This window comes from Bombus flavifrons, chromosome 15, assembly GCF_040668555.2.
Source record: "Bombus flavifrons isolate JBK064 chromosome 15, iyBomFlav1_principal, whole genome shotgun sequence".
Lineage (NCBI taxonomy): Eukaryota > Metazoa > Arthropoda > Insecta > Hymenoptera > Apidae > Bombus > Bombus flavifrons.
In genome coordinates this window covers 4,059,247-4,085,596 of record NC_138456.1, presented here as the reverse complement: position 1 = coordinate 4,085,596, position 26,350 = coordinate 4,059,247, and the positions used below count along the sequence as shown (strand labels likewise).

General features: G+C 38.3%; 1 protein-coding gene and 1 long non-coding RNA gene across 6 annotated transcripts in view; one reads left to right on the top strand and one right to left on the bottom strand.

Moving 5' to 3' along the window:
- The window catches only part of LOC138187603 (protein kinase C-binding protein NELL1), an 83,090-nt gene that overhangs the window by 19,916 nt on the left and 36,824 nt on the right, over window positions 1-26,350 (bottom strand). For all 4 annotated transcript variants that reach the window (XM_069128551.1, XM_069128552.1, XM_069128554.1 and 1 more), the window contains exon 2: window positions 1,691-1,909. In XM_069128551.1, the coding sequence (XP_068984652.1) occupies window positions 1,691-1,909 (219 nt within the window). The remainder of the gene's footprint in view (window positions 1-1,690; window positions 1,910-26,350) is intronic.
- Window positions 1-26,350, top strand: part of LOC138187612 (uncharacterized) — a 44,137-nt gene that overhangs the window by 15,095 nt on the left and 2,692 nt on the right. Inside the window, exon 1 of one of the 2 annotated variants that reach the window (XR_011175224.1) lies at window positions 24,167-26,317. The exons of the other annotated variant lie outside the window; for it this stretch is intronic. This is a non-coding gene — a long non-coding RNA (uncharacterized LOC138187612). Of the gene's footprint in view, window positions 1-24,166; window positions 26,318-26,350 lie in introns of those variants that run through there. 2 annotated transcript variants of the gene reach the window in all.

Below are 26,350 nucleotides of genomic sequence, written 5' to 3'. Positions count from 1 at the left end.
CCGTGTTATTTCGAATGTAGCATTTTTATTTTCGATATTAACTCATTACATAACCTCAAAGATCATACGGCTACACCCTTTACTCTGTTCTGACTTGTTTGCAAATCGTTTTAATTCTAGATTTTGACATTGTTTCTTTTTTTTAGACACTTTTACTGAAAATAGCCCCTTGATGAACACATGATTAAATTTAGCGAAATTTCCTTTATAATCGCTATTTAATTCCATTCAAGTCTCCATGTACACAGTGATCGAAAGAAACGTAATTTATATTACCTAGGCGCTAAAATTAATTTTTGTTATTAACGAAACATATTTTAATTTTGATCAAAGTTTAGTAAAAAATGTAGCTTATGTGCTTGAACCTCGATAACTTCTTGACATTAAAAGAATATGATCTTACATTTTTGTGACCTCTAATCATCGATCGTTCATCTTCGATCACAAAATAATAATAAAACAACTGTAACTTTATTATACCTCACAGTAACATATTGGTAACTCTGACCCTCCACAAATATAGTTCTAACCTTCAATGATATATACATAAAATCGCAAAGCACCTACATATATTTCCAATGGCGAATACAAAAAAGGAGGGCGAGGTAACACGCGATACGCAAGAAGTAGTAATCAACTTTATGACTGACGATGATTACCGGTCGCAAAACTCTATAGGAAGATAGCACGCGGACAAAACGGCTCTCCCGATATGCAAACAGGACTATATTCGTATTAAGAGAACCTTCTACAGATACCCGTTTCGGTTCCTGCACCACTCGTGAAATTTACTGCGTCCCGTACAATCTGCACGCAATACAGTGCGCCAGTGTAAATTGCGCGATATGATTTATGCTCGTTTCACCCATATTTCGAGCTGTCACGTCCCAAATATTGACACAAGTCGTCAAATTCTTCGCTTAAGTTTAAGTCTTCGGAAGAAATAAAAATAGTTTTTAAAAAATGGACAAGCGTTTTTTCTTTGTCTAATGAAAACATGTATGTTGTTTATATATGAGAAACATTGAGACAAGTGGAATATTTTGGACGAAATTAGATTATTGAAGGTTCGAAGTAAAATTAAGTTAAAAATAGTTGATGGTCTTTTTTATTTCTCTAATGGAGTAATGTATGTTGTTTGTATAGTATAGTATATTGGAGAAAATTAAGATAAATATGAAAATGATACTTGAAGTTCGAACATATTTAACCTTTGGACAATAAAAGATTTATCTGATACGTCATGCGATTCTCAGTACAACGACGTGTTAAAAGTGTCATTTAACCTTAAAAATCATCTTTCTCCTAGAGATTTTCCGCTAGACCTTTAAACTGTGATTCTCAAATTGATCTCTTGACGTAAACGGAATAGACTGTTAACCCGCTGGCATTAAATAACGTCTCTGCCTTGTCATATGTCTCTTATACTAAAGTATACAATGCTGCACGACATCAAGACGTTGACTATACACATTCACATTGCAATTTACGTAAAAGAATATTTTAATTTCAAATAATTGTAAATTGTTTTCTTCGAACAATTTCGTTCAAAGATTACAGTTTACAATGAATGATATATAAAGATCATAGTCAATACAAAACATGTTGACAAACAATCTTTGAAACCATAGAAACGATTCTATCCAAGAAACTGTCACGAATGACAAAACAATTTGTAAACGACACTCACCCTGAAGATAATAGGCTGGCTTTAACCTAACCAGTCCTGGCACCTGTGTAACACCCTGCCGCGTTGTATTGTGCAGCTGTAACGCTTCCAAGAGGTCTATGCCACCGCCAGATTCGCTTCGTGTCCTGGATCTCGTCCCCAGGACATCGGTGGTCTCCTCTGTGACACCAACATTGGCCACCGCCGTCTCTTCCTCTTTCTTGTTTGTCGTGCCAGACACTATAAAACAAACCGATCGTTAAACGTTTTCCAACACTCCACAAAGGCCAGTCATAACATGGAATTGATTTATGAACGAATTCATCGCTGTTCGCTGTACATACAGAACGAATTGATCGTTTGTATATAATCGTTTATAAAGCCACTGATGAATAGGCCTTTGGAAGTTAGGGGTGGGGGATTTTTGATAGGCATCGTATGTTCAAGATTGTTTGCAAAAGGGGTTTATAAAGCGAGCGGTGATTGTGAGAAAGGAAGATAATTGTGGAATGTTTAAGATATCAATCCCTAAAGCGAATCATTAACAAGTGATTGCGAAAAGAAATATTAGATATAACATCAGAAATTTTGAATAATCTGTCCTAAAATATAATAGCGATTAATTTTGAAAGTCTATAAAACGGAATATTGATAATTTCGAAAATACTAGGAAAGTGTTTCTGCACGGGAATCCTCTACAAAGGAAAGATATCCTTTCAAAAGTTGTTCTTAGAGAGAACCAATTCCAAGAAGAAGAGTGTTCGATATCTTCTAAAAGAAATACCGATAACTTCAAGAACCCTCAAAACCGCTTGCAAAGAAAGCAACGTTTATCGTTTGTAGAGCCCCGAAAAAATCCTATCCCAGCAGCACGAAACTTTAAAATCCTCTTATAAAGCTTCAAAAAAAAGCAATCCCCCAAACGAAACCGATGCTCCATTCACATCGAAAACCGCAGATCTAAACGACGCGATTGAAACACCCAGTACAGTACCACCACACGCGCCGTGCAACAACCTTTCATGTGGCTCGTCAAACGAGAAAACCATCAGGGAGAAAAAGAAAATAACCACCCGTCAGCCACCTGCCAGAACTTTCAATTCCCCAAACGAGCCGCTCCTCCTGCCCTCTGGCGGTCAGTCATGGAAAAAGGACACTTTTATTAGCCATTCCCCATGATCGAGGGAAAAAGATATTGACAGGTCTACCAAAAACGTCAACCAAAAGAGAAAGAGAGAGAGAGAGAGAGAGAGAGAGAGAGAGAGGAAAAGAATCAACTTGTGAAAGCCTTTTCCACAGAGGATTCTGTCATAGTTCAGCGAAATGGATTTTTCATATAAAGCTCGAGCGAAACGATCCGCTGTTTACGAGTGGTAGAACGAGAACGAGGAGGAGATGAGTTTGGCGAGAGGAGATCGAGGATGGGGAGCCGAAGGGAACGAGAAAAAGCGTAGAAACACCGATAACGAGCGTCGACCGTGAAGAGTCGATCGATACCAGCACGCTACTTCGAGAGGTTACCTCGCCGCCTCTTTTCCCTATCCTTTCCTTATCTTTCAGCTTCTTCCGTTCGATCGGTTCTCGTCTGTCTCCTTTTCTCTTTCCACGTCTCTTTAGTATTCTCTCGCCTCGAGAATGGATGCTCGACGAACGGCTCTCAACATTATTCAGAGGACAGTGAGTGGAAATACACCATTGAACTTTATTGCTGTTCGAGTGGAGAAGTCCGCGGAAACGTGGCTCGTTTCTCCAGACGAAATGGCGAGGGAATATCAAACTGTTCTCTGTAGTTTTACAAAGAAACCGGGAAATGGAGCATTTAAGAGGCGGAGTTATTGAAATCTTGCATTCGGCTGTCGATTCGTCGTGTTCTGACTTTGATGGGATGTTGCTCGAGAGAAATCGGAAAAGTCTTTCCGGCTGCTTTGTGTTTGACATGCAGGAAATACAGGGTAACGTAGGTTTGATTTAAGGCTAGGTAAATTGTACGTTGAAAGAAGATAGGGTAGAGGTAAAGTAGAGTTGGGAGAATGGTAGTTCGGTAAAGATGGTCATAGAATGTTGCGAAAAATAGTAATTTAGAGTTGAAGAGTGGTATAACAAGTATAAGTAGAATGGAAGGTTAGGAGAATAGTAATTTAGTAGAGACAGCATAGAAAGTTGGGGAAAATAGTCATTTGTGACTGAGAGATTAAATAATTTAATAGACATGCCACGTCAAATTCAAAGAGATAATTTAGGAGTAAGAAGTATTAGGATACAAGTAAGTAGGACAGAAATAAAATAAAAGTAGAAAAATCATTTGAAGAAAATATAGATAGGAGAGTGGTGAATAAATAAAATAAGGGGACTATTTCGCATAAAAGAATATTTCAGACAGGATACGGCAATTTTGATAAAAGAAAGTTCTTACTCGAAGTCGAGCAACACAGCGACTATTTTATAGATGCTCAATGTAAGACCGGAAAGTTGGCGCCACATGGGTTATAGCACAGGCGCTTGCGATGCTAACCTATCAACGACGACAATCTATCCAACTAACTTGATGAAACTAAGAATATAATCGTTTAGAGTGCCATGCTATGATTGTCACTTTTTTTGTTGTTTACAATCTTTTGTTCTCACATTATACTTCCTCAGAAGTTCTATGGAGTTTTACAAGTTCTCCAGTTCAGATTTGTATCGTTCGATCGTAAACAAATCTGGGAAGTTCGCATTAAATTACCTTTCATCTTAGAGTCCAGTTCGATTCCTGTATGTTAACATTTATATTTACGAAATAGAGGCTACGACTACAATTACATAACTTCTAAGTCAACTGTAACTGCAACAAAATTATGTGTGGTCCAACATAAAGACTAATTTTTCTGTTATTTTCTCCCTTTCTTGCTTTTTTTATTTATTTATTTATCTGCTGTAATAATAGACTTAGGTTTAGAGAGGAACTTGATATAAAAAACAATTATTAAAATTTACAATATACAAAGATCTTTCTTTCATTTTCCGATAATTCCACCGTGAAACAGAAGGATGAGCTCTCCTTTGAATTCCAACCTCAAAAAGCGTCAAATACTTTCAATCAACCTCTTCGATAACGAAAATCCGATAAAAAGTAAAAGAGCACGAAAGAGGAAGGGAAAAAGCATACAAAGAGACGAAGAAAACGAGCTACTTAAAAATTCCAACTCGAATTCTAAAGGCTCGTTCGCTAATTGACTGGGAAGGCTCAGTGACGAATCAACGGGACCATTGAAGAGTTGCGAGGAACGGGACCAACAAAACGTAAACAACACCCGGCGAATGCTTCTAAAACGGTCCGTGAATCGGTTTGCTCAGTGGAGGAACACTTTTTTAATTGCGTAACGAGAGGGACGGTGAAAAGAGACACCGTGGAAAATCAGCATTTCCCTTTCATCCGCGTAGGAATCACAATCGGAGGATTTTGCGCGCGAGACACACTGCCGCAGACATTAATCGGGGCAAATCGTCCGCTAAATTAATGGCGCTGCTGGTACGGCAGCATTCGTGTCTAAAAGCGGCCCGATTCGCCAAACGCATGCCTCCTGCGTCTTTGATCCATTGGCGTATCTCTCTTTGTCACGCTTTACTTTGCGTTTCCAGACTAAACGTCCCTTTGACTTGCGTAAATCCGTCATTAATCCTACAGAAATCCTTAACTTCAAAACTGAAAGTCTTTCCATTGTTGCTTTTTTCATTTTGGGTTAGAAATTTGGAAGCGTGCTGACTGAAGATCGTAGCAGTCAATCATTTTCTATTTTAGGGTTAGAATGTTTCGTATTCCTTCTCTAATGATTTTGCTTAGTAATTTCGTTTCTAAAAATCAAAATTCATGCGCATTTTTACTGTCAATAATTAAAACAAATTACTTTCTTGAAATCGGTAACAAAAATGTAATTTTCTACAAGTCCTTAAACTACGAACGACCTAGAAGGTAATCTACACATTAGTTTTCAAAATTCGTCACCAGAGGGATACCACCTTTCCAAGATTCTTCAACCCAGCTTAATCATTCGAAAACCGACTTAACCACCAAAAAAAAAAAAAAACCTAAATATATCCTACGAATGCAATTAATTTTCACAACCTGTCTCCCACTACATTTCTCAAATACCACGGCGAGAAATAAATGCGGAAAACGTTCTTGCCAACTATCGCTCGTAACAATCCCAACGCGAAAACTTCCAAAGCTCGCGAATTCCCCTACAACCTTCTGGTAGGGCGCATAAAGTCGTGGCAAACAGAAAAGTGGTGCAAGCCCCATCGATTCGTCGCAAAGGGTTAACGAACCGAGCGAATTTCTGTGGGGTGACGCCAATGCTCATCTAAGAGCGACGAAGCTTTCTTGCGTCCGAAAACACGCGCTATCATGCGCCTGTGTACGTGTCTGTACGCCCTTATACGTCTATATACATATGTATACGTGTGTATGTGTGCGTGTGTGTGTGTGTGCGCGCGCGCGCGCGATAGCCCGACGCCGAACGAAACTGGATGGAATGGAACGACGGTGGCAGACTGCCGGGCGTCGCGACGCCCGCTATCGAACCGTACGCGGCATTATCGTTCTCTTCGAGCAACAGAGACGGGACGAAAGAGCAGGGTGGAGCACGAGGATGTGCACAGCTCGTAAACCGACTCCCACACGGTCAAATACACAGGCCAGATGCAAGTATGAATGTCTCGATGCCGGTGATGATGATTAACGAGCCTGGCCACACGGATTCCTTCGATATTTACGACTGTGCACCTTACACGAGACTTCCGTGTGAAGATCGACTCGGAGCCTAGGGAATGATTGGTGGTGCTGGTGTCAAGTTCAGTGTGCACTGATGAGTCTGAATGGGCATCCGTGGATCGTGTGTCGTTCCGTTCGGCCGCTACTCTCTCGGTACTATAGGTATCTGTCTTTTTACTAAAGGTTTTTTTGGACATTGGAAGAAAGATCGTTTAACGGTCCGCGTCACCGATGTCGTCTGTCTAAGTAGATGTCGCTGCGGATGTTAACGGCCGTGTCAAAATCACGCGACTTTTTGTAGGCGTCAGTTAAGAGAGTTGGAGGATCCTCTCGCGGTTACAGATTGCTTGGTTAAGGATTGCTTGGTTAAGGACGTTCTTTCTTTTTTCTTTATTTTGTTAAGAAGTGTTGCTAGAACGAGTAACGGTAGTAGTTCAGATTGAATAGGTGCTGATGAAGTGGTACGAGGGTCGTATATTATTTTGGCCAAGTGGTACTTCTGTTTTGTAGGACTTTCGCGCGCGTCAAGTAGTTAGATGGAATTTTATCTTTGTCTTTGATGAATATTGTTGTGAATTCTTTTATTTAGGTCGCTTGGACGTCGAGAAGTGAATGTAAAATGTCCCTGATCAAATTAACGATGCATCCAATTGTGAGCTTCAATTTAGATACAATAGGTTTCTTCCTTTTTTTAAAATCTTCTTAAAATCATCTTTCGTCAAATCTAAAGTTAAGGTAGCTTCTGATAAAGTTTAGTTAGAATTATGTAAAATAAATTCTGACATAAAGGTCCGTAATGTAATCTTTAAATTATTTAGTGCAAAATGCCCCTAGATTAATTAACGATATATCGAAACTGAAGTGTCTCACTTAATGTTACAGTCACGTGTTACCTTATCAAATTACTTCATCATCATCTTCGTTATTAATGTTATTATTCGAGAATATATATTATTAGGACTTGTAACAATACTGCAACACGTGAGCCGAATGAACCGCGCGAATGCCTTTTAATGAACATGTTCCACACGCGAGGATAATGACCTTACCACGTTCTCGCGCGCGTAACGCCCACATTTATCATTCATAACGTTCCCTTTACGATACAATCCGTACGCTTAATCGTTATTAACGTTACCGAATTTTCCAACTGGTACACGCCGCGAATTAATTCGTTTCGTTTTAATCGCGATTGCAGTGTCCAATACCGCAGCCATCGTGTAAACGAGATTTTAGTATTCAAATTAAAGCTTCGTTTCCAATTACGAGATTACCGTATAAATTTGGATATTGATTATTCGCTGTTGACAAATATACAACCAGAAATAATTAACACTGAATTCAATATTGAATTATCTGTAGAAGTACCATTCGCGATTAACGAAACACAATTAAGAAAAGACATCGAAACTGTCCGATTTTCATTATAGCTCGTTTCAATTACATTGGTACTGTGTCCAAAAAGATAGAATTCCATTTATTTGAATCTGTCGAAAGGCAAACAGTAATTCTCTGCTGTCTAATACATCGTTACTACCTACTGATACTCAGCGCTGCTATGTACTTATAATTAATTCCAAGCCTGTTAGTTCACATTCAGGTAAGTAGATTGGAACAGAGGTTCGTTAATTAAAATTCCATAGTTTAGATAAATGAAGTGGTAGCGCAACGATGATAGCTGGTATACGGGTTACGATATAGCAAGGTCGTAAATAAAATTATCGAATAGCGGCACTAACTGGTTACATGGGACTGAAGGCCCACTTATACAGGTATATATATATATATATATATATATGTATGTATATACGCTGCGTTCTATTTTATATTTTCTTGCAATAGAAAAGAAAATGATGAGTATAATATAGCTTATAAACAACGATATCTCATTTATAAGTAAAACGTTAAGTGCGCAGTTAAGTATATTTCTTGAAATTTGTAGAAATTTTTAAGTGATTTTTAAACTATTTTCAATATCATATTAATTAATATAGAGGGTGTATCTTTATCGAATTTAAAGTATAACTTAGACGACTCTTTGGTAACGAATAAGAGTCCTTTGGCAGGATTTGCAGCATACAATCCTCATTTTACTCGTTAAAGCTGCAGTCTTATACAACATTTCAAAGACACACTAAAAGGCAATAAAATAATTCTCCAAACTCCCAGCCAACATCACCTTCATACCAAACGTAATACACGCGATTCCCATATTATCGATACCATGTATGAAAAGTCTAATCCCCATAGAGGCTAATGGCAGGCTCGAATCATCAATCTCACGGGGTGGTATTCTATTTTAAGCTGGCTGCGTGCAACGCGCGCCGCATTTTTCATTCACAGTAGACCGGTCATAAGGAAACGAAACGCGTCGACGAATGCCAGGGACTGGCGTCGTCGAATCGATATCACACGGCGGTCAAGCATCGTGTCCGGCGACGATACTGTTCCACGACCTGTTTCATCGATCCATCAGCCACGGGTCGAAAGCGGTTCCCGACTCTATGGGGGTCGCAGCCCCCGGAAACGTCGATGAATTTTGCTAGATACGAGCGTCACGCGGCTTGGACGCTCCTGAAACTCGTCGTTGGCAAGCTCACGGTTTCCTAGAACCTACGGCTCATACCCTCGATCACGCGACTGCCAGACGTCGGTGATTATCGTCATTAGCGCCAGTGTATCGACGGAGAATCGGGGAACTATGGATTTTTGGTGAAATAAGAAAATTAGACGACCGAACAGGGGAAAAGTGAGCGGACGTTTTTAGAGATTTTGATGTCCTTCGGTGTCTTTGGATGTTGAAAAAGGAGTATAGTTTGAAGAAGAGGAGGATTAGATTTTTTAAATGAGAAGTGTGTATAAGACCATTATTGCAATGATTCTTCGGTACAAAGTGCTGGTACTTTCTATATGAAATTCAGTAAAATTCTCTAAATGTTAATAAAATCCCAATATCCTGAATAAAAAAAAATCTTAGATTAAAATACTCGATAAGAAAATGCTGTATTGGATACGTCTTCAATTTTTAAATCTGAAATACACTTTTAACTGACATGAAATTTTCCGAAGGTTTAATCGAGCTCTTGAATATTTGACCGTGTCTTTGATAGTTTATTACACTACTACTACTACTAGATGCGCAATATACATATTATGCGATTTTCTATTATCGTTTCATGTAGTCGACAGGAATAACAATTGAAAGCACAATTTGTTCGAACACGAAATTTCTTGGAAGAACCGATGAAACGTAACTCGTTCAATTGTACAGGTGCATCGATCCGTATATTCGACACGCAAATTTGAAGAAGTCAATTATCGTTCTCAGACGTGATAATTGCATGAAAATTGTACGAGACCTAACGTACGAGTAAAACTTACTTAGCAACTAGAAGCAACAACGATTTGTTAAAAGTTTGCACGATTATTTGAGGCGATAAATTGTTAAATGGCTCGTGTTACGAGGAAATTCGTTCGATTCGAGTTTACTCCTATTCACGATGGCAATTCATTCAATAGTTTTCAATTATTCACAACTATGGCGTGTACAGTAGTACTCAGTTACAATGACGAGCCATTCAATACATCGAGCAAACGCATAGGTGTTCGTTGTTTGATTGTTTCGATCATTTAATCGTGTTTTAAACAGAATATTTTTTATTATATCAATTATTTAATTAATATTATGTATTCGTCCATTCCAAGCTCCTAACTATTTTCTATTATTTCCAGCATATTAGTTATCTAATTAATTAGTTCCAGTAGTAGTTCCACAGTTTTCAATTCTATACAACAAACATTCCCTCTGCCAATTCGATAAATTCATTTTTATAAATTTCCTATAAATGCGTCAAAATTCGCAATATATCCATTTTAAATCACACGAAACCAGTAATAATAATTCTTCAAGTACTCACCTTTAACCGTCCAAAGAATGCCCTGCGCGCCCCCAAGCGTTAAACCGATTGATAATAAGAATAACCAGCACGAGGAAGCACAAATTATCAAAGCAAACGAGATCGACATAACCAAAGCGCGATCGTTCTCGTGGCAAACGCGACACTGATCAAGCATCGAAATATGGGGAGTCCCCGGTTGCTAGCAGCACGCGCCACATTTTCGTTTCGCGCGGCGGCCAGGATCGGATTTCGAGACCACGCGTTGTTTTTTCTTTAACGTGGCGTGATTTTACGCGTAGGATTACGCGAGATCATTGAAATTTCTCGTAACAGAGCGCAACGTGAGGAGGGTGGATATAAGATATTCTTGAACGTCGATGGAATTTAACCATAGAATACCATAATGCTGACAAAAATCGGCCTCCTCGTGAGAACTAGCGAAGTTCGATCATTGGTAACCAGGGTCAAGGTCGTTGTGGTTAACTTGTCGTGGTCGATAGTCTTGGAATATTACTCGCGTCGCGGCGCCACACAACTTTCGTGCCCACATTATGGTTTTCCCCATGAATATCGACATCAACCCTTTTATAGTGTGGTAAGAAATGTGAATTTTAACCCCTTCATAATGGAAGAAAAGTAACACAAAAATAAAGAAAATTTGCTCGGCAAGATATTTTCATGTTGATATATTTTTATAAAATTCGAATCTTATTCAAATTACTTGATGTATGTAAGTACATTTTGTCGATGGATATTTTACCATTTTAAGCGAGTTAAAACTCGAATACTCTCAGCTAAAGACTATTACCGGCGTTAATTTCGGAAGTTTTGGCAAGCTCGCGTGAAATTAACACAAAGGAAATCATGTTTCCGCGATGGCGGCGATCGATCGCGCCGCGCCGCACAAAAGAGTCGTGATTGAGGAAAGTATTAACGTTAAGGCGGCCTTTTTCAGGCTGCAAAGGCGATTAAACAGGGTTGTGCCAGTTGGTAGTGGCCTTGTCGACGCCGTTTCACCAATTGTCGAACGCAAAGACGCTTAAACAAAAGACGTCGTTGCATAATCGAAGACCGAACATTAAACTTTTCAATACAACCCTCTCTCTCTCTCTCTCTCTCTCTCTCTCTTTATTCCATCTTCCTTCCCAAACCAAATTAATTACACCATAATTTCAATTTTCAATTTCAATATTCTCCGCTCTCTACTTTTCAATAATATTCAACGAAATCTTTAAAATAAATCCTAGAAAGAATTCCCACGCCTACACCTAATTCCAGTTTCCTCAAACAAGGTGGTAGCCCGGTGGTCAATAGCCTGAAAGACGAAAAGTCAAACAGTCAAATAATAAAGAAAAGGACCTTCTTGCTTTTACCTAGAAGACGTTATCAACCTTCGAGGCTCGTTATCTAAGGAAAGCCACACCAGACTACGATAAGGATCTTGATGCCAGATTTTTAAGACAGAGGTTAGAGATTAGAACGAAAGATAAGAGAGGTATGGGAACAGGTACATGTTATACAGGTCTGTTGCAGCCTTCGGACGAGCGGTATTTAACTTGACGTGTCAATATTTGGCGATAATCGTCACCTGTGTACACGTTTGCCTAAAGAGATTAGGCTATTTTACCCCGTGGTCGAACGTGTGTTCGCGAGTTTCAGTCAGGTGCTGCGCCACGACGAAGGCCCCACGTATATTTAAATCCACCATGTGCTATTCTTAATGGAGGTGTTGCTCGATCGGCCAGTCGCGCGGGAATTCAGCCTTTGTCGTTCCTTTGGTGTTGGGCTTCATGGCATTTCGAGCCATTGCACGACCTAACCTCAACATTTTCTATGGTTACTTCCAACGGAACTATTTTTCTTGAATAAACGATACAAATTGTTACATACAAATGGCGTGTGAGTAAATATGTTTGACTGAACTGTTGACTAAGTTAATGAAAAACTAGATTTCCCGAAGTATTCGTGGATTTCTCGCGTGCTTCAGTTCACTTGTTTAACTTTAACTCTCAACTGATATCGTTGGTTCGTGGATAATTACGAAAGTTTAAACAAGGTTTAGTAATAGGCTGTCGATCTTTACGCGATTATGGAATATTTGAAAACAAAAACATGTAGAGATGCAAATAAATGAGACATAACAATGATATACAAAGCATAATACTTGGTGGAATATATAGTAAGTGAAATAATTATTATCCGATTAAGTTCTATTCAAACGAGATTAATGACTTGTAATTTAGAAAATTTCGTTACGAAAGAGTTAAAAATGATACGTTTCTTCTTTTACATTAGTATAATTTTACTTTATCTACTATGATGATATTAATTGGAGCCCTAATTAAATTTGTTCAAATATCGTTATCACCACGAATAAAAAGTTAAACTACGTGTTTTAAAATTCGGCAAATTCATCCCAAAATTATTGCAGCGGCCTGTAACCCAACGGTGGCAATTTGTGGTTAATAATACGGCAGAATACATAAACATTGTTGGAAAAATGTTCAAACTGGACTTGAATTCATGGCAAGGCTGCTCGAGAAACATCGTGTGTCAGAGTCGAATTTTTATCGTGCAATCCACTCTGCGGTCGCGTGCCACGTTTACGTTAAAGAGTAACACGAAAACTTTGTGTGTGAAAAATTTATGACACGTCGTTACGTAAATCAGCGGTGTATTTTTGTCTGTACGATCGATGGAATACCCATACAGGAAAGAACTTGCCTCGAAACCCCCATTAAGATCGCATAGTAACAGTTTAGATTCTTATCTCCTACAAGAATCAAATCTACATTTATTTCCCACTATTCCACTATTTGTAGATTAACAAAATAAGACTACAATTTGTTTGTTTTCATTATTTCTACATTATTAAATTTCTATTTCTACATTATTAAATTTCACGCGAGCCATAAATTTCGATAATCCATTCGGAAGCCATATTGATCAACTATATAACCTCAAAAGTGGAAACAAGAAACGATATTATAAATATTATTTTGGGATCGACTATTGTCCGTGAGACTTTTTTACGATAGATAATTTTATGGAAGCGACTTATTTATTTTGTCAATGTTAAACATTAATCGTGCATTCAGTTGATAAAATTGAGGAATTTAGAAAAGTTAATAAGTTTGGCTATTCTAAGAGATTCATCGTCATCATGTAAATTCCTTATAATACTTCTTTTTCCATTTTCTTATTTTTATTACGTAAGCTGATATGTATATCGTGCAAATATGTGTCAACTCGAATTAGGAGCACCCTAACCTATAAACTGCTACCATCGTATCGTACTGACTCTACGAATCTAATCGATATTCCTCTGGCATGGCATAATTTTGAAAATCACTGTGCTACGAATAAAATGGTCAAAATCAAAACGACGAATAAAATTCTCTCGATAAAGGGGTTAGAGTCGCGAGTTCCTCGAAGGGGTTGAAAGGTCAAAGTCACCGTGGCGCCAATGGCAGAGACGCTGGCCGTCAGACAGAAAAGAAAGGCGACGAGACGCGACAGAGACGACGATGAGAATGCGTGTTTCACAGGCGCAACAAAAGACTTTACGAGCCGACTACTATTTTCGAGGAGCGTGCGCGACCGCGCCAGCGTCGAACAGCGTCGTTTGACGAGAGGACATAGAACACCGGCCGTGTCGCGATTCTTTCCTCCCTATTTCCCAAAATGAAACCATTCCGACACGAGAGAACGCACGCCCCTTTCCCATTCTGCTACTATTCGTGGTACAATCTGTCAGTTTGTGAATCCCTGCATCCTTTGATCTACATATTTCTAGAATGGATTCACATCTGGAGCAAATGCATTATCTTTTGGCATTTAGTAGCACCGATATAAACACGTACATGATTTATCGTACAGAAAGAACATTTCTAACCTTCTATAAATGAAACTCCTTCTCCTTATAAATGTTTTCAACCGTCTGAATTGAAGGATTAGAGCAATTTGCACTTCCAATGAATATTGATGGAGTTTGTATTGGAATTAATACGATATCGAGAGATGCGCAATTCGATCATTGGATGTCGGATTTTTTCAAAAGAAAACCGAGTAAATAAGACCGTGATCTTGATAACTGAATTGCGATTGAGTTAATACCGTGCATCTTAACATATTCGATCAATTAACGCTGAAGTTTTTCGTTCAGTTGGTCAAATCTTCTAACATCACATACGTTGATATACAGGATGTATCATAATCGCTTCAGCAGTAGACAGGAGGTACAGAAACAATGAAAAAAATTCATAGGAACCTGTGTCCTTGTTTCAAAGTTATAGCCATTTTTATGTTTCAATAATCCGGAACTGGTTACCTTCGTAAAAGGTGGTCAGAATGGACACCCACGGTCTGTGTTATTCGACATACACTTGAAATTTTTGAAAAATTGCGGGATTCTTTGACACGACGACTATTGCATTGCATGCACGGACCAGTACCATTTCGCGCACCTTCTATGAAGAGTAAGCAGTTGCAGATTATTGGAACACAAAAGTGGCTATAACTTTGAAACAAGGATACATGTTCTTATGAACTTTTTCATTACTTCTATGCCTCCTGTCCGCTTTTGACGTGGGTCCCCCATGTTATGATACACCCTGTATAGTGTTATTAGATGTATTTAGTTTTGCTGTCAGTGTGCATAACATTGAAAGATCGTCTTGTAATTGATGAAGATAGATTGGCATATCATAAGGCAACATGTGTTTCAAGTTTACAAAAATAGAAGTTACTTTATCATCAGTTAACTTTGAGGTTAGGTTCATTAGGTAGCTCTCCATGCTGGCGTCTCAATTGGTCCTGATTATCCAGAAACCACAATTTCTTCGATGAATTTTGCACGCTGAAGGGATTTAACTGTCGTTCGAATGTCTACACAATGTCAAAGCCACCATATCGCGTCGATTCTATCGGTACTCTTGTTCCGTCAAGATCAGAGGCGAGTCCCAACGATCCATACACACCAGCGATCCATAATTCGCGTCAGGCGCACGTGCCGTTGCAATTGGCTGGCCTGCGTTACCCTCAGGATCTCAACTCTGTCACGAGCACAGCAACGAGATATCGTAAATTCCAGCTTGTCACCGACAACGAATAAACCACCTCTGTATCCGTAATCCCTTCCTTATTCCCTCGTTTCTCATTTCCGTCAGTGTACGCGATTTTTCCAGTCGTTTTTTCCTGCCCTATATCAGCGTTGACGTTTCGTTCAATTGGACAATGTAGAATGCATGTTATTGGTACGTGACGATGGAGCGTAGAACTCGTCTTATTGAAAATCTTTCAAAGAATTTGTTGGATTTGCAAATTTAGAAGTGAACGTATTTTAATGAGATAACTTCTTTCTGTTAACACGCGGAATATGAGATTCTAGTTGGTAAGAATAATTTATAGCGCGTCGTGACTCGAGTTAGGTTTAGATCAGATTTAAGTGAAACTTTTCCTACTGGAGATACGTAACAGAATTTGTTGAATTTATCGATTTAAAAATGAATAAAGTTTTATTAAATTTCTCAGATCATAACGTGAGGAATGCGTGTTTACGATTATTAACGGTAAAATAGTGATTTATGGTTTTATGATTCCCTTGATAGAGGTGTTCGGTAACTGCGTGCTAGGATAAAATTAGGAGGAAAAATATGAGGCGATAGACATCGAGACGTGTGGTTTTATTAGGCGTTCGAAATAGGTCGTTCACTTCCAAACGATCGACATCGCGGGAATATTTTATAGGGATTTGTGTGAGGAACCATAACAAGACATTGACTTCCAATCGTGCTGTCACTCAATAAAATCTTGTACGACAGGGAATGATTTTAAGTTGTCATAAAATCTATTAATAATAATCGAATTTTAGCAGGTAAAAATTGATCATAGCTTTTGTAGCTATACAAGGATTTTCAGATGGTCGTATATTTTATATCAGGTTAATCACTACAATTTCATCAATTTTATCTCGTATTAGACTTTCTATGAGATCGATGAATTACACAAACGACAAGTGGAATTTAATATTAGCGTCGATCTTAAAGAGGGATGGCTATTGACCAAAAATCGTTTCTTAGGCGAGAGCAATGAGAAGAAAAAAGATATAAAAAGAGGTTAGGAAGACCTTTTAATGGGGTCATAACGGGTTCATTGTATTTAAAGTGGCGAAGGTTATCGCATCTTATTAATAGCAACCCATAAGAGATTAAGCGAAACTCATTGCCGGAACGTGAAAATAGCGACTTCTTTTCGTAAACGTTAGAATGGATCAATCGATAACGAATAAATTATTCTCGGTATCTTTCAATAAATTACATATGACTTGCTATTTCTCAACTTATTACTATTTTGCAAATACTAGAAGATAAAATGTTCAATGGAAACAAAGATAAAGTACTTTTCGAAACATCGAAGTTAAAAAAGGATTTCTCTGACTTCATTCGTGAAAGATAAAAGATCAATCTAAATATATCGTATATTTCGAAAGACGCTTTGGAATTCTGTATAGATGGTGGAGTTTCAAATTCGCGGTTTCAGCCATTTAAATAGTCCTCTAGCCACGGAATCGAAGCGTTCGTCACAGTGATCGATTTCTATCGGTCAATTTTTAAACGTCTCTCAAATATTTAATCGTGCAGCATACGTAACGCGTATTGACGACCACGATGGAAGTCCGACAGTTGCGCCGATTTTATCCACGGCCTTGCACGAAATACGAGGGCCATTCTCGCGTTGAAACACTAGCTCGTAACTAGATTTCTAGTGACAGAACGGTCTCATTAATTGTGAAACGAGAAAACATTCAGAATGGACGAAGATATTTATATAAAGATGACAAATCAAATCTTTTCTGTTCTCTTTAATAATTTGTATCAGAGTTATTCGATTTAATTACGAATCAAATTAATCAATTTCACTTTCCAAATATTTTTTATTTGCTGGTTGATTTCCAGTAAGATTATGTAGCTTGAGAGTCATACGAGTATATGTATGAACTTTTTCAAATTTTATTACATGACTGTACTATCGTTGGTATCGTTGACATCAAATGATTTTTTCTTTTAAATTTCCAACTCCTATATTTCATATTACATAAAAAAATTGCAACAAATGGTAACATTTTTTTAAATAAGAATCAAAATCTATAAAGTTTACATTTGTTTCTATCAATGTATACCGATATATACTAATACTATATTATTTTATGTTATCCGCCTAATAAGATTATTTTTTATATTTCGCATTATTTTATTTCCAGGAAACAAAATGGCTAACTTCAAAGAAAACGATCAGTTTAACTTCTACATAGCTCATCGTTATCCTCTGCAAACGCAATAGAGACTGTGTTTGACATTACCAGAATGATAATCACAATCAAACACAGCTTTGATGTAGATAGGATGACAAATAGCGTAACCTTAATTCACGTACATATATTTCAAAGCGTGAAACACAACCTAAATTCGTTCGTAGGTAAATTCGTTTCGTTTTCGAGCATCAAGTTCGTTATTAAGTATACAAAGTTGATAAATGCGTTTTTCCCACTGGCAAAATTAGCTAGACGATGACAAATTACTTTCTTCCTCAGTGAGGGTACACTGAACGGGACATACTATCGCGATAGCAACACTCTCTGGGTAGAAGTATACTCGATACTCGTACGTGAAAAGATACGTGTGTTCGAAAGCAGTTCACTTGAAGCACGGCCATTTGGAACTTGTTCGTGGCGTAAAAGGAAAGCACTTCCGGGGAAGGAGTCAATCCGGAAGCGCGCTAAAAGCCTGCTTGGAAATTGAAGTACGGCATTCCTTTAAAATCTTCTCTATGATTACGCTATTCCCGCGCGTTCAATAGCGACGCTACTCGTCGAATAAATTTGAAAAACTCAAAATTATTATTCCCTCGTATCCCCTCTCCCTGTTTTCGATAAACAGCTGCGTTAAAATTAAATCAAAGAAATTCGAATTAATTTTTAATTACGTGTAAAGTCATACTTCTGTGACTAGATAGACATTTGTTCCATCCAATTACGCGCAAAACAATGTACGTTAAATAAATAAAATTTGTGATTCTACCAGCTAGAATAAATGTCGTGGTATATTAAAAAATGTTGAACTACTTCAAGAAAATCTCTACATCTTTATTTATTTATATCCGTGACCTGGAGACTGCTATTACGCAGAAATATTCTAAATAAGGAAAGGTGCATATACCCTTGAGTATACATTATGTTTTAGGTTGCAAGACCTAGGAACAAAGGAACTAATAAAGAGATTTCTATTTATGTTCTCTGTAGCCTCTAGCCAAAGCTATAAGCTTAACTTTTTTGGCAATGTCCTTTTGCTATAAATATATGAACCTGCTCCCTATCTTTCCATTGTCTAGTAACACTAAGAGAGTAAGGATCTGAATCAGCATAAACTTATACTTATACTTTTAATTATTTCAATATACTTTTCTATTACAAATTCATCCACTCCTTATTCAATCAATCAATTTCAACCTCAACAAAAAAATGATAGAGCAATAATAATAATAATCTATCCAACACCGCGGTTTTCAAATATAACAATGATTATACTATGTACTGCAGGACGCATCATTCACGCGGCTTCTTTCCTAAATTCGTACGAATCACTTCCGTAGCCTTGCCACCCTCGTATTTACGGTATCGAAACGACATAGGGGAGTGAGACTTGCTCGAGGGGGTGGCTCGATTGATCCCGTAGGATGAACAAAGTGGAAGTCGTCGCTTAAAGGTACCCTTCAAGAAAATCCCCATGGAGGAAGCGACCGTACGCGAAAAAGGGAGCGATGGAGACAATTTTCGCGCGATTCATTCCTTCCCTTGACGAATCCACGGCTTCTCCAGCCCCTCTTGCAGCTTGCAAGAGAAAGAACGTCAGCAGAGGCTCTCTTTATTCCTCCAGCAGCAACGGTGAAATCTCGAGCGCCCCCTCGACGCGCCCTGACCACTCGATAATGAGCAATTCGCTCTCCATTTCCCAGCCTTTTGTGCCTCCCTTGGTTGACGCGTGCCGCGTGTCCACACCCCTCCTGTGACGCTCTGACGCTCCTCCTGGAACCGCCGTATGTTCGTTAGCCCGCTTCGTTTCGTTTCATTTGGGGCGGCGCTGCCTGAATTTCGGCGGATCAGCGGGAATCCTCGGTGGATGCATAGTGGCAGAGGTTATTTTCTGGCAGATTTTTGGTAGAAACGAGACTTCCTCAGGGTTAAAGAGAATTGGGTTTCTTTGTCTGTCTTCCGCTTTATTCAGATGGTAGGAAGGAAGCGAAGGATTTGTAGAATTTTCTCTGAAACGAGCCTTTCTCAATTTTGGCAAATTGTTGGGAATCCCCGGTGGGCTCATAGCGTTAGAGGTTATGTCCTGCGAGATTTTTGGTAGGAGCAAAAGTTTCTGAGAGTTAGGGTGACTTACATCCTTCTTCTCCTTTACATTTGTTTACGGTTGAAGCGAAGAATTTTTTTAAGTATAAAATTTTGTTTAATCTGAATTTTGGTAGATTGGCGGGAATCGCCTTGTAAGACTGGAAACTGTTTCTACAAAGCTTTTAGTAGAACTGGATATTACGCGTGTTCTGGTTTTGGAGATTACACAGAGTTAGGCATTTTTTGTATTTCAAGATCAAATCGGGAAAGGTGTAGAGTTTCGTTACAGATGATACTATCTAAACCTCGATGAATCAACGAGAATCCCATTAGATGGATAGCGTTAAAGTTTTATCCTGGTAAGATAAAAGCTTCTAGGGATTAATGATACTTTTTCTTAGTGACGGCAGCCACGTAAATATTTTCTTCCCCTTTGGAGTATAACGAAAGAAGTTTATAAAATGAAGGTAAATATCCAAGCCTTAAAACGCAAAGCAAAATAAACTGTATGATTGAGTGACATATAGGCATCCAAGAAACTTATTTGAATATTCTGTTTCTTGTGACACATTCTACTTTCCCTTGATACACATTTCATAAATCTACTAAACAATTCAAGAGAAAACAGCGTGTTCAAGTATTTAGGCCCGTTTCCAAGTAAATTGCCCCGATAAAAATCAATGAAAGACTCATCACTGACAGACATAAAATAAAGCAAGTTCTGAAAAGAACGTCATTTCTCTATCTTCTGTTTAATCTGTGTACATCAATCTAACTTTTAAAGATCACAAATCTTCTTTCAACATTCGTTATACGAATTTTACATTCGAGCAACGACAATTAAATAGTCTTTATTTTATTTGGTCCTCCCGTTTCTATTAGCTGTCAATCATAATCGATGTTACACACTTCAGAGTTGATTGAGGACGGTCGATGAGACACTCGAGGACGAAGCCACTGCGACTCGCCCTTTAAATAATCGACAAACCTGTCCCTTCAATAATCAATGCCGCCCTCACGGTGGTTACGTTCACAGAAAATGTTCAACGAGACCGAATTAACTCCGATGTGCTAAAAGTGTCAGCGTGAAATCGTAATGGCTTGTTTTCAATTGGCGAACTTGAACTAAGGATACTCGACGAGTTGCATCGTGAATTACTAAAATATCATAAATATTTCACGATTACTTACACATAATAAAGTAACGTTGATCGATCGACGGTTATTAGATGAATTGACTGTAATAAAATTGTTGTACATGTTGTACAGTAATGATTGCAATTTCTAATATTGATTTTAATTCGAACTTAAATTCTAATATAATCATAGTCGAAGAGTTGGAGTGATAAATTACGTAATTGTCAGAAGTAGAAATTTTCCACACGAACGAAAGACATATACAATTAATTGTGGCGCGTGTTCAACGTGTCAATACATTGAAATTGATAATGATTAAAAATATTGAAAATAAGGTGTTTATTATAACGTTTAGACGATCACAATTTCCATTCCATTTTTTCATTTGTATTCATAAAAATTTGAACTTACATAAATATCTGTCCAAGTGTAATTAGAAATGACAGAAAAGTTGAAAATTATGCAGCGAACGATTGAACTGGTTTCAAGATAATTCGCTTCTGGTAAAAATCGAGTTTCTCGTTCGTTTCTTTTGCACGCGCGCATATATCCATACCGACGAGATTTTTAACGAGAAAATTCGTTTGCTGCGAGGCTGAAAAGGCCTGTGCGCGCAATTATCGAGAGCAGTTCGAATCCTTTTCATCACGAACACCCGTGTTAACCAATTACCTCGACCTTGACCCAGGCTTAGGGTAGTGGTACTCGAATTGGACGCGGAGTGGCGTTCTTCAATTTTTCACGCTACTCCTCGCGAATTTTGTTCGCCACCTAACCTGAAATCCGTTTCGCGCTTAAACCTCGGAATGTAAGTCGCTGATTTTTTTTCATAAGAGTTCTCACCCTCGTGGTTTTCAGATTTATTTCAGGTACTTGTACATATTTCCAGCCGAGGAACGATAATTACGTAGAACTTAAATGGCAAAAGAGTTTTAAACAGAAATCATTTCTTTAATACAAAAAGATTATAAATTTCATCGGGAAGATTTTCTGCACCTATCTATGTGAATAATCGTTATGTATCTGCACCTTGTGCATTCTTTTCGCATTTAAATTGCCGATAAAATTCCCCAGCCTAATTGCAACATAGATTTAAAATGAGAACTGCAGGGAAACGAATAGTTTCCATCTTACAGCATGAAAACAGTTTTAACATTCTCATGTTATCAAAATCGTCTTTTTATTTCATTTTAGGGCCAAACGTGTATTTTTCCATCCCCCTTGTGGCTTAAAAAATATTACATACCGTGATATTGAAATATCCTTCGTCTTAATAATCTATCCGCCATCTAATAATATCTGTTCCTATAAAATGACAACTACACTTTTAGACTTCAGCGTCTGGAGACAGGTTTTCTCTCTTCTTTAGCTATTTTATAATTCGAGTAAACAAAACCTGTTCTTTTCCTGTCATAGTTTGACAAAAATCTCTGTAACGCTAATAGAAATAATGATACACCAGACTACATAATACGAAATTGGAGTTTCGTATCACGTAGCAGTGTTGACTCGCCGTGAGCGGAGGAGAGGCCAATTAATACGCGTGAGTAACCCGTTTTACAGGGACTTAACACCTGTTCCGAATTACAGTGGCGCGTAAGGAAGAGGATTCGTGACAGGAAGGGAATGAAGGGTCCCATCAGGCACGTGCCAAGGAGAAAAAAGTACTCGAGAGGTAACGGTGCGTAAAGCTGGATCCCCTGGCACTCGTGATCACGGATTACATTAGATCGTCGATCAAAATAATGATAGCTCCCGAGACTCTCGAGAAACCCTCGAAAAAAAAACTTTATTCTGCGTAACTTCTCCTCAGACATTTTATAAGCACCTATTATATCTACTGTCTGCAAGACGCTGTAAAAGTGTAATAAAATAATTTCCTTAGCAGTATAACTTGTAAACGTATGATGAAAGAACTTTCTTTCAATGTCTTTTTCTTCTCCTTTTTTTCAATTAATTTAAACGATAGTTAGCTGTAATTAATTTGTCTGTATTAACATTTTTTTAAGAGGCAAAATCGTGACATAAAAATATGTTATACATAAAAGATTATAAGTCTACTTATAGTTATACGTAAAGAGATATGATAAAAATGAATGTATATATATATATATATTATATATATATATATCTGTATCGATAAAATTCAACGTTAATTTGGTAAAAATCCCTTTATATTTTTAACAATTACAAGGGTTGATTCTGACTGGATCATTCTGACTGGTTTGGTCGTTCCAAGTGCAGTATTTAGAGACGAAACGAAGGGGTAACGAAAGAATCGATATAGTTGATGTGAACGTAGTTATCCGTAAGTTTAGCTTTAGTTTCGTTTATGTTCATAGATATGTAAAACCAAATCCAATTCTTGGACCATTTGGCTGAAATAAATACATATACATCATCATATCATGTACAAAGACTAATGTCGGCTTAACTACAATTGATTAGTACACGAACTATTAATTCTATAATTATAGAAATTTTTACTTAATAAGTGACCCGTTAAGCGTATTCGAGAGTCTTACAACCGAAACTTCGCAAACGGAGCGACGCAAGGCGTCAACGCGTTTGACAATCGGTCGTCGCTCGAACAATCCAAAAACCAATCGACAGTGTACAATGACTGAAAACCAACTGGATGCTTATGTACATGTTTGTATGCGGCTGCGTACGTGTGATTCAACGCGCCGGGGAAGGGTGCGCCATGTTGTCTGGCCGCCCCGCATTGCGCCAGTGAACTCGGCAAAATCCGGACACAACCCGGCCGCCCGTATCTTTCACTCGCTGAAATACCCTTTCACAGATCTATTATCTCTTCTATACTTCATGCAAGAAATATAGCAAGCTGTTCTAGGCGCGTTCGAGTGGCATAGAAAACGATACCGTGTGAGCCATACGATAAATGCATAGCCATTTTCTTCATGGGGTGAATCTACACACTGAAAATAAGCAGAAAACGTCCAACGAATATACGTCCTGCGTACCTTAATTTTCTTGTTACGGATACGTAAAGAAAAAGCGTTTCAAGTTTCCACCTCGTTTCCTTTTTGCAGTAAGAACGTCCCTTAACAGGGAGAGATGGGACCATTGCATGGCTATCATGATCCAAATCTATTAGGTCTTTGTTTTTGGGTCATTCAAGATCCACTGTGTGTTCAACGTAAGTGAACAGTGTACACGATCTATGAGAAGGGATACAAAATTGACATTACTACTCGAAGAATACCTGGTACTTTCGAGCGAGTACGAAACTCAATGTTCAGACGTACAGTAAGCCGCGTTGAGACACGAGGCGGACACTTCGAACATTTTCTTTAATCATTCGTAATTCGAAAACTAATTTATGTAGGACATATATCTGTCAGATATATTTTACTTATTCAGATATCATGAAAAACTATAATTCCCTGTTACAAGTAACTTTACGTTATATATTTTAACCTCTGCATAGTGAATATTGTTATTTTATCGAATATATGTGGTTCTATCTTACTGACTATTTTGCTGGCCATTGTAGAAAGATGAATGCAACAAAAATTTATCATATCCTCGGGGTAACAGGGAAAAACGAAAAATTCCCTATTACGAGCGATTTTACGTTACATCATCCATCAATGTCGCAATGTACCTCGTTCCTTTGCCGCAATTACGATTCTTCCGTTGCGGATGCAGCCTCCTCCAGGACTCGTCCTCGTTTCCGCACTATCAACCTACTTCCTCGAGCGATGCAGGTTGAACGCGACCGATCGTTGTCGGATTTTAGGGCAACTTCTCTTGAAAAACGGCGTCGAAAACAATTTTGCCGGATCAGTCGTGCGATTGTTGCGACTGCAGCGGTTCCAGCCAGACTGAAACTGTTTCCGTGGCACCGGTCACGGTTACGCCAATGGAATTCTCTTTTTGTCCTCGTTGTAACAGTCGATAGCGAGGATAATTGATCGAGGACAAATTTACACCCTTATACGTGTATTTATTTCTCTTTCATCTTGACTTCTTACTCTTCTTCTCTTCGAAACATTAAATCAACGAAATTCGCAGTTTTATCGGTTTACTATCATCGTCAAGTTAACTTATCGCCTTCTTATTTAATTTGCGATCGCGTGTAACACAATGGATTAGAGAATCTATAAACGAACCACGAGTGGATACTTGTGAATAAATATTTGCGAACAAAATTAGCAACTTGTGACGAAGAAGCCTGCAAAATATATAAAAAGCCTGGCCGTCGGAGAATACTTTCAGAGAATTCTAGAAGTAATATAATAAAGAGAAAATAATAAATCTTATATAAGCACGATGAATCTTGGCTCTAAAAAGGACCCAGACAAAATATATACATAGGATACAAGTTACACACGTGGTATGTATTGTTGATGTTCTGCTGATTTAAATAGAAATGATTATTCTACCGACCTTGCAAAATAATATTTCACCTCTAGCACCCGCTTTAAAAGCTTTTATTTATAGAAGTACTCGTGCACCCTGATTTAAGGACTAACATGGTCAAATTATGGTAGCCGAAAATTTTATTTACCTTCCAGCAAGACATAAGGGTCTTCCTCGTAATTAGAGTTCTAACGAGGCAGAAATGTTAGTTCCTGTTATATTTAGCGGTAAACGGATGGGGAGAAGTTGTCATATGGAGAATGTATGGGGCGCCAGGTGTTGCTACGCGATCTCCTTTTGCAACACCTGCCTCGCGGGAGGTATTACCTACGGAATTCACATAAATTAGACGTTTCCGCTAACCAACAAACAAACAAACCTAACCCTGTCGCAAATATTTTATGTCTCAATGATAATTTCCTAATTATTCCACAATCTTTTCGTATTTTTCTCGCACCGAAGGAATAATTTTCTAAAGAAGAAAAAAAAACTCGAAATTGCCCGAAGCAGCGCAGTAGATTGGCATATTTTCCAAAGCCAACCTGGAACTTCCCTTTCCACGTAAAGAAAAACACGAAAACAAATTAGATTCGGATATTCGAACCAATGTCCCCGACATCTGTCAACAATTTACTCGAAACAAGATAAATTCGGCTATTTTAAGGAACCCCGCGGTACAACTTCCAGACACCCCATAAGAATCTCGAGAAAAACAGTTTAAAGTATGTAGACCGAAAACGCCGACAAGGACGAGGATTGAGTTCAATTTATCAAACGCATATATAGCAAGCCCTCAAGCCTAAAAGCAACAATCGGCGAAAAGAGAGTTTCGACTAAGCGAAGAGAAACTGGGAGCCAAAAATAATGTTCCCTCGAATTTATTCGATGCCATCGTCTCTTTTTTCTTCTTCTATCTCTTTCTGTTGAAAGTTTTCTCTTCTTTCGTGATGGCAAATGGCCGCGAGTGCCGCGGGGAAAGGAAGAAGGAAAGAACAGAGGAACAAGGCGAACGACAACCAACGACTACGACGAAAGTCAAGAACGTGAAGTGCCTACGAATGTGGAGAAGGCAAATTGAAGTAGGTCATAGCTTCTAGATTCTCTTTGCAGGC